The 12,896-nt window shown below is 35.7% G+C and overlaps 2 protein-coding genes across 2 annotated transcripts; one reads left to right on the forward strand and one right to left on the reverse strand.

Moving 5' to 3' along the window:
* Window positions 1-1,024: 1,024 nt before the first annotated feature.
* On the reverse strand, window positions 1,025-5,213 carry ptger2b (prostaglandin E receptor 2b (subtype EP2)). Its single transcript, XM_051874003.1, has 2 exons — window positions 3,789-5,213; window positions 1,025-1,868 (listed from the first exon to the last, which is right to left on the reverse strand). Exons 1-2 carry the CDS (start codon window positions 4,581-4,583, stop codon window positions 1,575-1,577), a joined length of 1,089 nt encoding a protein of 362 aa, XP_051729963.1. The 5' UTR covers window positions 4,584-5,213; the 3' UTR covers window positions 1,025-1,574.
* Window positions 5,214-8,994: 3,781 nt separating this feature from the next.
* On the forward strand, window positions 8,995-12,443 carry LOC127501820 (nidogen-2-like). The gene is made up of 3 exons (XM_051874015.1): window positions 8,995-9,256; window positions 9,422-9,715; window positions 11,547-12,443. The coding sequence occupies exons 1-3, from the start codon at window positions 9,062-9,064 to the stop codon at window positions 11,775-11,777; spliced, it is 720 nt and encodes a 239-aa protein (XP_051729975.1). The 5' UTR covers window positions 8,995-9,061; the 3' UTR covers window positions 11,778-12,443.
* The last annotated feature ends 453 nt before the right edge of the window (window positions 12,444-12,896 follow it).

Here is a 12,896-nt window from a genome sequence, read left to right on the forward strand (position 1 = left end):
GCGCAATCGCTTTAGCAGCCTTTAGCTTTCCCAGGACAGTATTCAATCTAAAATATAAAACAGTTGCTATAAAATGTGCATTTCAGATGTTCAGGTTTGATTCTGTCACTGTAATGGAATTAATTCTTATAAACAAGAAAATGCTTTTACAAAGGACATTTCTGTCATAGTTCTCGAGTTGAATACCAAGTTCTGCATTTGGGGCTGTAAAACCAAAACCACAGGAGGAGTGAGCTGATGGAAAGAATCAATCACTATGTCACATAATGTCTTATATTTGTTAAGTGATATTGGGAATGGTCATGTCTGCTGACACATAATGACCTGAAATAAAAACTGTCTCTGTTAGACTCAACCTTGAGTCACAGTTGCAAGTTCATTAGATGAAAGGTTATAAAGAGTGTAAAAAAGTGTTGCCCAAGACACAGTCTGAACATGTCTGTCTCCTGCTGATAACAATTACAGCTTTGTTTATCCACTTATTCTTGATACATGGGAAAAAAATATGCCCACAACATATGTGGAATTAAACTTTTTCACTTTAAGATGACACAGAGATGATCGCTAGAATGCTCTTAAAGGGATAGTACATCTAAAAAAGAAAATTCTGTCATCACTCTCAACCTCATGTCATTACAAGCCTGTCTTTCTTCTGCAGAATACAAAAGAAGAGATATTTGAAGAACGCTGAACATCATAAGAGCCCGTTGACTTTCACTGAATGAACAAAAAAACTGACGTTTCTCAGAATATCTTCTTTTGTTCCATAGAAGTTTTGTAACAACATGACAAAAACAACATTTTCATTTTGGGTGAGCGGAACCTTTAACACAGATTAGCATTTGATTTTCTCTTTATCAAAATTATCATTATCAATAACTACCATTAAAACAACTTGTACTCAGATCTTAGCAGAAATTTATATAGATAAAAAATAACTGTAAACAATTTGTTTGGGATTTTTAGGTCATATTAGTGTCTAGCAATACCAATTCAAACATAACAGAATACCTCTGAACATGACTGATCCAAAACAAACTTTTATTTCCTCAGTTTAGCCTGCTTTAATTCCTCTCCAAATGACTGTCATCAGTCATGGGACTGTTACACAGTTTGGCGATTTAAGTGGTTAGGTTCTTTCACAATGAACTGACTTGCTATGACATGATTCAGTCCTGCATATATTTGCAACGCAACGCAGAAAACAAAACTGATGAAGCATGAAGTCACACAAAGGAAGAGAACCGCATTCCACATGCAGTTGAAACAGGAAGTACAGTACGGGTTCATTTCAGCCTGTAAATGTTTTTATATATATTTACCAATAGGCTTCCTGGTAAATAAACATTTTCTGTGCAACAAAAAATGTTTTTTCTCTCCATAAATAAAGACAATAAATAAATTTTATTTGCTTTTATATTCTCCATGATATTACAGGTGCTCTTTCACCCTCAGGTATCATATCCTTCAGTTCAGGTATCCAGTGACCCGAAACTTCTGCATCCGTTATTTTCATAACATGGATGAGCAACCACTCCATAATCTTTCCCACGAAGATAGAGAGGTTTTAGAGATCAGGAGCCAGCAGTTCCTGGAATTCCCGTGTAAACTTTCAGAAAATTCCCTCCTTCTGAATCTCCAGGAGGGCTTGACTGATACATGACTGGATGAATGCTGCGGACCTTCTCCTGCGTCGGTTTGGACTTTGCGGTCTTACATATCTTGTTCCAGAGCAGACGAGGCACTGGGGGACTGAGGATGATGAAGACCCAGGGGTCTATGATGGGGTTGGCCGATACTAAAAGAAGGGATATGCGATCATTTTTGTGACTTTCTTGGTTGGAAGTGTACCTCAAGTACACTTGAATCTACGAAAACAAGAACACAATGTGAAACTATATGTTAAACAGTAAAACAAAACAGTATCAACATAAAAACATGTTATAGCCTAATAATTTTGTGAATACATTTTAAACCATGTTTTTATTACTTCATAACGGAATATACTGTAACAAACAAACTGTGACATGTCTGTCTTAATAAATCCTGCTTATTTCAATATTTAGTTCAATATTTTTACACACATTTTTAGGGCCACTTTATATGGCAAGCCATTCAAATAATTATTCCTTTAAACTAGTAGTAGTACTTACTTTTAAGTCACTACTAAGTAATCTAAAAAATTACAAGTTTCTTTATTAATTTCTTAAAAACTATTTATTCACTAGTACCTTTTCATTAGATACTAGTTCCTGTTCCAAAGTTACTTGTATGTATTTATTAAGTCACTATTGCTAGTATTTATTCACTTCATACAACTAATTATTCCTTTGCTACTAGTCACTAACTCAGTAGAGACAAGTAACTATTTCATTATTAATATATTGCACACATCTGCCAAAGAATTCAATGGGCATTTATTTTTTATATATCAACTATACAATTGATTTTGACATGTTATTTGTCTAGTACACTCTAAAAAATAACTAAAAAACAAACAAACAAATTTACACAGTAAAATACCGTTTTTCATTGATATACCATAAAACTTACCCAGAATGCATTGTTTTTACAGTATATTACTTCTGTATATCACAATGCATTCTGGGTAGTATTATTTGTCGTTTTTGATAAAGTAACCTATAGGCCTCTTTTCTTAAAATGACAAATATTACCCAGAATGCAATGTTTTTATGGTATATTACTTTTTCAATGGAAAACAGTATTTTACTGTGTAAATTTGTTTCCTTTTTTTACAGTTATTTCTTTTTAGATTTGTAGCAGAATATGGAATAAAAAAGGTAATTGCAACTTTTTATCTCACACAATTCTGACTTTTTTCAGAAATGTGAGTTCATATCTTGCAATTGTGACTTTTTCTTCTTGCAATTCTGAATTTATGTCTCACAATTTTGAGAAAAAAGTCAAATTTGCAATATATAAACTCATAATTCTGACTTTTTTCTCACAACTGTTAGTTCATGTCACAATTCTGACTTTATAGCTTGCAATTTATGAGTCCATATATCACAATTCTTTTTTTCTCAGAATTGTGAGATATAAACCGGCAACAACGAGTGATAAAGTCAAAATTTAGAGTTTATATAGCAATTAGCTTTCTCTCGCAAATATAAACTCACAATTTTTGCAATTCATCTTTACATCTGATAATTGTTTTTCTGGCAAAATTTTTTCTCAGAATTGTGATATATTAACTCACAAATGCAAGTTATAAAGTCAGAATTGCGAAATTCACTATTCTTAAAAATAAAGTCGCAACTGCGAGAAATAGTCACAACTGTGAGAAAAAACTCAGAATTGCGAGATATAAATTTGCAATTGCGAAAGAAAAAAGTCAGAATTGTTAGATTAAAAGTCCCAATTACCTTTTCTATTTTTTTATTTACTGGCAGAAACAAGCTTCCATACATACTACTGTGATAATGAGAAGCAACTGAAAAAGTTGCTATTAGCCTATGTAATGAATAAGTACTTGTGACTAATTCATAGAGGCTAATGAATATTGGAGAAGTTACAGTACTTGTATCTAATGGGAAAAAAAAGATGCTAGTCATTATTGGATAACCTAATAGATAATTGAAAAAAAAAAAAAAAAAACTTACTATTGTAAATACTGTACGTACTATTAACATAAAAATGCAGCCTGTAATTTGGACACTAAACACCACAGTGTCTTTGAACATACAGGAACAGGACATTATTTCTAGTAGTCAACTCATGTAGGTGAAACTTTGATAGGGTGTTTGACAAGTCTGTAACTGCCTTACCACGAGAGGAAGAGAGCAAATGACGAATGCTATGGTCATGAACCCGAGCAGCACCAGATGTTCTACCTCCTTCGTGATGGACCGATGCCTCTTGTGTCCTCGCTGCCGTTGGATAGAGCTCTGGTGCGCCTTGCGTCTTCGGTTCATAAGTGAAAGATGATAGATGACGGACACGTTGCACAAAACTGTACATATAATCATGAAGAGCAAGCAAGTCGCGTAGATGATATTGAACACTTTGTGCTTGAGCGTAGATGGGTCCATGTCAATGAAGCACCACGTACCCGGACAGTATTGAACATACTTCCCAAAACCGAGGAAAGGTGTGACACAGAAAAGAGCGCAAAGCAAGTAAATGAGAGCTATGGTGATGTACCCGCAGCGTTTACTCAAGCGCTTCTCATAAAAGTAAGGATATCCTATGGAGAGCCAGCGCTCCACAGCCATGGAAAGAAGAATAGCGAGAGTGACCATACTGAAAAATGTCATCGCATATCCAAAGTGGCCGCAAACGAATCGTTTTTCATTCATCCCGATCAAAGACTCATTCCTCAAGTACGCAGTTAAAACTAGAGGACTGACGGAGAAAGTTCCCAGCAAATCTGTGATGACCAAAGATGTGACGAGAACTTGGAACAAAGATGCGGGATGTTTCCTCCGCCGTATTTCCAAGAGAATTAATGCGACCACATTCCCAAGGACACCGGCGGAAAACATGATCGCAGATGTTGTGGGAGATCCATCAGAGACAGTGAGGCTCTCCTGGCAACTGTCGTTTTTCGGTTCTGATGCCATAAAACACTTTTTTCTGTATTATCCAACCTGGCGTAATTTTGTGCTGGTTGAAGTGTATTTGAGGAAAATGATGTATCACAGCAGAGAAGAATTAGGCTCCATACTTATATGGAAGCCGGACTTTTACGCACAGCCCATAACTTTTAAACGAGAGGATCAACGACCGTAAGTGGAAAGTGAGGAGGAGTTTCAGCAGAACATGCTCTGATGTCAACAGCTAATGACTCACTACATCTAACGTAGTATTACTCAAGCAGATTTCAAATGCGAGCCTCCTGAAGTGCAGTAAACTTAGTGTAGCATTCTATGTAGGCTCTACTAATAATTAAGTAAGTTAAATGAAAAGTAAATAATAAATATGTTAAATAAATAGCTAAATTATGTATAAAAGCTACATGTTATTTATTTTCAAATTACATGCTATTTATGTTTGAAGTTATGTAGAGTTAATGGGTATAAAATCTTCGTTTGCCCTCTGCATGTTAACATGACGCCTCCCAGTGGGGAATATTTAAGATACAGACAAGTTTTAGGAGAAATCCAATTTCACATTACAAAACACTAAGGTTAAAACAAGTGGAGGTGAGGACAACTTTTGCATTTAGTACAGTACTGTCCAAAAGTCTTAGGCACGTCAGTATTTTCACCCTCCAAAAAGGTTTTAAGCCAGTTATTTATATCATTTGCTGTAGTATGTCAGTAGGAAGTAATAGTTCTGAAAATACTGACGTGCCTAAGACTTTTGCACAATAGTGTATGTAGAAATGGGAACCGACCATACCACATAACTTTCCATATGATATCTATATGATATAATGAAACAAAGTGTGCCCATTGAGCACTTGTAATTGAAATGATACACTTCATTTTCACATCAACTGGAGTTCCACAGGGCTCAGTAACAGGACCACTTTTAATCTCCCTTTACATTGAATTACAAGCAATGTTTTCAAATCTAATGTCTTTCTTTATCATTCTCAGCTGATACTTGATTAAATCTTTGTTTCTACCCTCTGATAAACAGGATTCACAGCATGAAAACATTTCTGTCTAGATGAATGAAATGGGTACCACCCATTGCCGAGAGCATGTCATTTCAATAAACACACTAAACCATCTCACCCACTCAGACAGCCAAGAGCCTTGACAACGACCTGTTGTTTGCACCTTAAATACCACAGTCAAGACATGACCATTGGTGGAAAAATTGCATGGACTCTATATACTGACAGTTCACAAGCAGTAACCAATGCAACTGCAGAACAAAATTTTCAGTGTATTTGGGAACTTCTAGGACTGTGCCACTATTTTCTTATTTAAATAAAACTGAAACTGTTTTAAAGCTTTGTACATTTAAAGGGATAGTTCACCCATAAATAAAAATTTTGTCATCATTTACTCACCCTCATGTCGTTCCAAACCTGTATTTATTTCTTCTGATGAAGAAGATATGTTAAAGAATGTAGGTAGCCAAACAATTTCAATTCCCATTGACTTCCATTGAATCATTTTATCCATACAATTAAAGTCAATGGAACAGAAACTATTGCGCTAAAGGTGGGGTATCCATTTTTTCAACTACACTGTTTGGAAGTTAGTCAGGCAGATACCAACAACAAACAAACAAACAAATCAGCATTAGGGGGCGGATGACGGTCGAAGAGAGAGAATGAGCAAGAGGGAGATTTGAAAATAAGAAAAAAAAAACTGCAGAATGAGAGATGGGACAGAGCTCAAAAGAATATCACTGGAATGAAGGTTTATGACTGGGCAAGTGCTTTAGGACCTGCGTTTATATTAGAAAAGCTTTCTAGTGCTGGAGAGAGCTAAGTGGGAAGGCCTGAAAATAGATGCTTTGATTCCTTCTCATGTAAATAACACTGGGTTTTGATTGTCTGGAGCTGATGTGCTGTTTGCGACTAACACTTGTTTTGTATTAACTTTTGTGTACTGTACTTTCATTTGGTGTGCTTCTTTGTCATTCATTTATCAACTGCGCTTTATTTTCATGAAGCATTTTGTTGCGAGTCAGCTGTGATAAACAGACATCCACTCGCATTACGTGTGTAACAGTGGCCAGATAGTGAGAGTTTTGCAGTTGAACTACTGCACACTGACGCCCGCTGTAGAATGCGGTGTTTAGCGTCATTGGTAGTGCGTTAGCTGTGCATGCCAGCAGCAATCGGGCCGGGGTTCGAGATCGGCTCGGAACAGCGTGGTTAGGATTGGAGTGTGAGTTTTGGCAGCCTGGTCTCACTGTTAATACGTAGGTATTAATACGTAACTTTCAAAGACACAAAACGTACATTTTTGTACGTTTAGAAAAGTGCTAAAACGTACAATATTGACGTAATTATGGCACTAAAACGTAAAAATACTTACGTTTTTACAGCGAAAAAACGTAAAATATTTACGAATCTTTCATGTCATAAAGATATATGTATAATTTCCATTTTTTGGTTTTGTAGATAAATGTAAGATCCCTAAACCCCACCCCAAACCTAAACCTACCCATTTTATACAGAATGTTAAAAGAATAAAACATAATGGACAGAAATGTGTAGGAAAATGACAATTTTAGTAAAAATATTACATTAAAACGATATTTTGAGCCACTAATCCTACACCTACCCCTAAACCTACCCATAACCATTTCTTAAAACTCCGTACCGTTATAAATAAAATAATAACAGACAAACAAGCGTAATCACAATAATTTATTTTTTGCGAAAATGTCAAAAGTGGTACCAAAAGTAGTTCAAATTATGTGTTCCAGTCACAGTCTTCTCTGGCGGTAATAGTTTTTTATAGGGTACAGAGCAGAATTTAACTTACTAATCAATGAAAATATGATAAATCCGGCTTCTCTCCGTGAAGGCGCGCATTCATTTCAAACGTCAATCCACTGAAACACGGCATGTCGCAATCTGTGACGAAGCAGGTGAGAGCCAATGAGCGTTTGATATCAGTGCCGTAAACCATGTCGTAACGCTTCTCGAGGGTGGCGCTACTTTCAAATTTGAGGGCTGAATTTGGATCTGTTCCTTACAAACATATGGATTCTAAAGATATGGAGTACAGCAAACAAATGAAATTGATGTGATTTGTGAATTTATGTTATGCTTTGGTGTATTGGTTGTATTTTCAGTCGCTGGAGGAGAAAACGCCTTCTGTGTCTCACAGCAAACAAACTAAATATTACAAAATGGTTAAACAATTACAGAAATGTTATTCATAAGGTTTCAAATTGTAGTCGTGTTTAACATTATGTAATCCTCCGAAACGAGCAGCACAAGTCACGAACAGAAATGTTATTTCATATTAAGTAGATGAGTAAACTGCTTTCAATAAATTCGACTAAAAACATTAAAGCCACGATTTTAATATTAATACATGGCAATTCATATACATTCACACTTTACTTTACATGATTTACGTTTTTTTGCTGTTAATACGTAAGTATTTTTACGTTTTAGTGCTATAAATACGTCAATGTTGTACGTTTTTGTGTGTATGAAAACGTAAGTAAATGTACGTGTGGTAGAACCACAATTTACGTAAAAATACACACGTATTCTCATGAGATCACGTTGGGTTTGTTTGGGTTGATTTCAAATATCAACAGTGTTCAACAACAAATCTGAGAAATCGCATACAGCACCTTTTACAACTGTTATTTTGAAGGGTTAGTTCACCCAAAAATGAAAATAATGTCATTTATTATTCACCCTCATGTCGTTCCACACCCGTAAGGCCTTCATTCATCTTCGGAACACAAATCCGATGGCTCAGTGAGGCACTATTTTGTTGAAATTTTTTTTTTTTTTTTTTTGACGCACAAAAAGTATTCTCGTCGCTCTATAATATTACGGTAGAACTGAACTCGTATGAACTGTTTTAAATATGTCTTTAGTACCTTTATGGATCTTGAGAGAGGAAATATCATTGCTTTGAATGCAGGCCTCACTGAGCCATCGGATTTAATCAAAAATATCTTAATTTGTGTTCCGAAGATGAATGAAGGCCTTACGGGTGTGGAACGACATGAGGGTGAGTAATAAATGACATTATTTTCATTTTTGGGTGAACTAACCCTTTAAGCCTTTGTCTGTGATGTCTGGAATAAAAGATTTTTGGGAATTCCAGTGATTCCAAGAATTAGATAATGTTTTTGAAAATGATTCTCATTTCTGTAAATGAAAGTAATTACGAAAAGAGTAATATTTAAAATTCATATTATTTGAAGCAATTGTTTGTTATCACAAATCATTTTCTATTCAAATTTGATGAACATACTGTATGTGCATTGGATGATGCTTTGTACTCGCCTACCAAAACCCTCCAATAGACATTTTGGTAGCAATGTGGTTTGTGGTTGAGGCATCCTTTAATTTTAAATCACCACATAGTCACATCTCATGAACTTCTTCAGGGACAATTATATTTAAGTGCTCAGATCGAAGCTGCTCCCTCTCAAAATGAAGAACTGCTGGGTATTTGCTTTACTTTTTACAAATGTTTATTTCACGAATGCGATTCAAAAGGACAAACTTTTCCCTTTTGGACTATCTGAAGGTGATTCAGTTCTTCAAGAAGGTGATGATGAAGTGTCTGAAGCCCTGAAGCTAAAAAAGCCATTACAGTTCTACGAAGTGCAGTTCAACATTCTTTATGTAAGCCACACTATTGTTTTCATCGTCATTGCTTTTAAATAAAACATTGTTTTAGCATTAAATAATGCATTAAATAACCAGATCTATTGAGCATGTGGAGTCTGAAGTTTAACATTTAATTCAAATGCTAAAATATAGAGTTATCACACGCTGTCTATTCCTCAGGTTGCCACAAATGGATTCTTGTCCCTTCAGCTTCCTCCTGAAGAGAGTCAGTATTTAAGAACCATGTTTCCTCTGAGCTTCTCAGCCATAGCACCTTTCCTGACAGACATAAGTTCAGGACATGGGAAAGGATCTGTGTTTTACCGTGTGGAGGAATCATTAGACGTATTAAACCGGGCTTCTGAAATGGTGCAGCATGGTTTCACTGGTTCTACATTTAAGTCTAGCCACACAGTCATCGCCACATGGGACAACGTTGCATGTGAAGAGGACAGGTTACTCAAATCACATTGTGTAATATTATTTTGCATTCCTTCATCTCGCCTTTTTACCTACGTATCTAAATGTTTCAAAGAAAGTAATATTTTGATTTGTAACACTATTATCATCAATATTAAAGGGATAGTTCACCCAAAAATGAAAATTATCCCATGATTGACTCACCCTCAAGCCATTTCAGACAAACACAATGAGAGATATATTTGAAAATATCCTTAGTCCTCCAAGGTTTATGATGGTTGTGAATGGGGGGCTGCGTTTTGAAGTCAAAAATAATGCATCCATCCATGAAAAAAGTAATCCATATGACTCAAGGGGGTCAATAAAGGCCCTCTGAGGCTAATTGTTTTTGTAAGAAAAATACCCATATTTATAAAGTCCCCGTGAAATCAAAATTTAAGTTTTTTAGCTTTTAGTATGAATATGTTAGCCTTAAGGCTATGAATAAGCTGGTGTGTTCCAAAAACAATGACAAAATTCACATTTAGGAGATATAAGCATTCAAAACTTACAGTCTCTTACTTCTGCTAAAATGGATCACGGATTTTCATGACATCACATCGCACTTCAGCTTCTCATCAAATCTTCTGTCCAATCAAATGCTCTCTAGAATCTGAAGTCCCGCCTCCTCCTACACTTATAAACAGACACTGAAGCTGCGGCTGAAATCGGTCATTTGTTCACACATTTACTAGTTTCTACATGGTGAATGGTACATAGTGCACTATATAGAGAATAGGGAGCGATTCAAACAGTGTAAATATGCTTTCCATTAACGCGAATGAATTCCATTTTCGCGTTAGTGTCATGTGAACCGCCGCAGCATGAGCACAGTCTGCTCTGGCTCAGGGACACGAGAACACAGAGCAGATCATATCCGCGGACCATGAGTCGGTTCAGACCATGAAAGGTATCGGAACCATTTAAATTCTGTACAGAATGCTGTATTTTAAAGTGATATAGAGGAGATTAGGAGGATAAATGGTTAGAGATTAAAAGGAACAGAGGTTTTACTGAGTTTAACGGCTCTGGCCGAGCTTTGGAACGAAACGCTATTGGCTATTTAAAAAAAGGGGCGGAGCTGTTCGATATGTCCCACCCTGTCTTCCTGTTTCAGTTGAAATTACATCAACACATTGAATAATACTGTGCGTTCCATGGCAATTCACTGGGCCTTTAAAACTTTATAAATTCAAATAACTAGCTTCCGGCGGACGACTGTACACAGAGTAATCCTCTGACGTGATGTATGACGCAGGATGTTGGAGTATTGTAAGCTTAGATGCCACTCGTGGTTCAAACAAATAGGGCTGTGCAACAAATTTAAGCTCTTCTTCTCTCATATTGAAATCCTCCAAAATTTCTCTTTAAAAATTATGGTTTTGAACTTATAATCCGTGACTGGTAATTTGTTTTGCTCTATCCTCTGCTCCTCCGCGTTCGTCAGGTCAAAGGATAATCTTCCACCGCAAATCGACTTGCGCATTCTGCGTACGGTCGTCTGCCGGAAGCTAGTTATTTGAATTTATGAAATTTTAAATAGGTATATTTTTCTTACAAAACCCTTTATTAACCCACTGGAGTCGTATGGATTACTTTTTTTATGGATGGATGCATTGTTTTTGACTTCAAAACGCAGCCCCCCCCCCCCCCCCCCCCCCCCCAATTCACAACCATTATAAACCTTGGAGGACTAAGGATATTTTTAAATATATCTCTGATTGTGTTCGTCTGAAAGAAGATAGTCATATACACCTAGGATGGCTTGAGGGTAAGTAAATCATGGGATAATTTTCATTTTTGGGTGAACTGTCTCTTTAACTATGTTGTTTTGATCTGCATGCAGGTAACCAGTTTCCAGGTTGTGTTGGCTGGTAATAAATCAGATACATATGCCTTGTTCCTGTATCCTGAGGATGAGCAGCAGAAGCTAAATATCAGTCACAACTATACTAACATGTCAAAAGGATATGCTAAACCTCAGGTTGGTTTTAACAGAGGTGACACGTCTACCACAGAAGAGCTGTTCTTTAGTCTGTTTGGCTCTGATGAGACCACCAATAACCTCCATAAGTGAGTGCATGAAACTTTTTTATTCTTTTATCCTTTTCAAGTATCTTTCTGCTGTTCATTAACATTACTTATTAAATGCTGTATTATACTATTACTTTTCTAAAGTTTTAATCTTTGGTTATTGTTAATTCATTTAACTGATAATACACAAAAACATGATAAAACATCTAAAATTTATTAATGGATTACATCATTTCTGAAGTAAAATTATTAAAAAAAAAACTCTAAATTAAGGTTACTTCAGGTTGTGAAATATCAGGTGGTGCAATTCCCCAAAACTTTTTAAATGACCAAATATGAAAAGAAAAGAAAAGAAAAGAAAAGAAAAGAAAAGAAAAGAAAAGAAAAGAAAAGAAAAGAAATTAACATTAACCTAGAGTGATAAATGAAATGCTTTACTTCAAGTGTTTAAGTATTTTTTTTTTTTAACATAAGTTAACTCTGTTACAGTAGTTAACATGAACTAACAATGAAAAATACTTCTACAGCATTATTTATCCTAATGTTCATTTCAACATTTAGTAATACATTATGAAAATGAAAAAGGCTTACAAAGTTAAAAAACACAAAGTCACTCCAAAAGGAGTTATTCTCTATATCAATAAGCATTGTTTCTGAAATCCCTAAAACACCTCCATTGTATAGACCTACTTGAGTTTTCTTCTGGGGAAAAAACAAGTCACACTATTCATTGAAATAATTCCCGCCCAAGGCATATGCAAAATAAAAGGGGTGAGGCCTGGTTGAGTTAGTTAGTAGTGTGCTGAAACTCTGGAAACTCTGGAAATGTTAAAACATTTCTGAAGAACCCTGAAAGTGGATCACAACACACTGATCCAGCCGACCAATCAGAAGCCTTTTCAGAGAAGGTTTAATGTCAGACTGAAAAGAGAGGTGCTGCAACAATGTAAATGAAAAATAATGAGTTTTTTGGAAAACCTATTCTAGTAGACCACAAAAACAAGACTTAGCAGTTAAAAAAAATTATACTACCAAAAATGCTGTAAAAGAACTGTTCATTGTTAGCTCATGCTAATAACAGTGTTAATGAACTGAACTTTATGTTAAAGTGTTACCTGTGCAACTCTTAGGGCAGGGAACACTGGGGTAAATGGACTGTGGA

The sequence above is a fragment of the Ctenopharyngodon idella genome, chromosome 20, assembly GCF_019924925.1.
Source record: "Ctenopharyngodon idella isolate HZGC_01 chromosome 20, HZGC01, whole genome shotgun sequence".
NCBI classification, from domain to species: domain Eukaryota; kingdom Metazoa; phylum Chordata; class Actinopteri; order Cypriniformes; family Xenocyprididae; genus Ctenopharyngodon; species Ctenopharyngodon idella.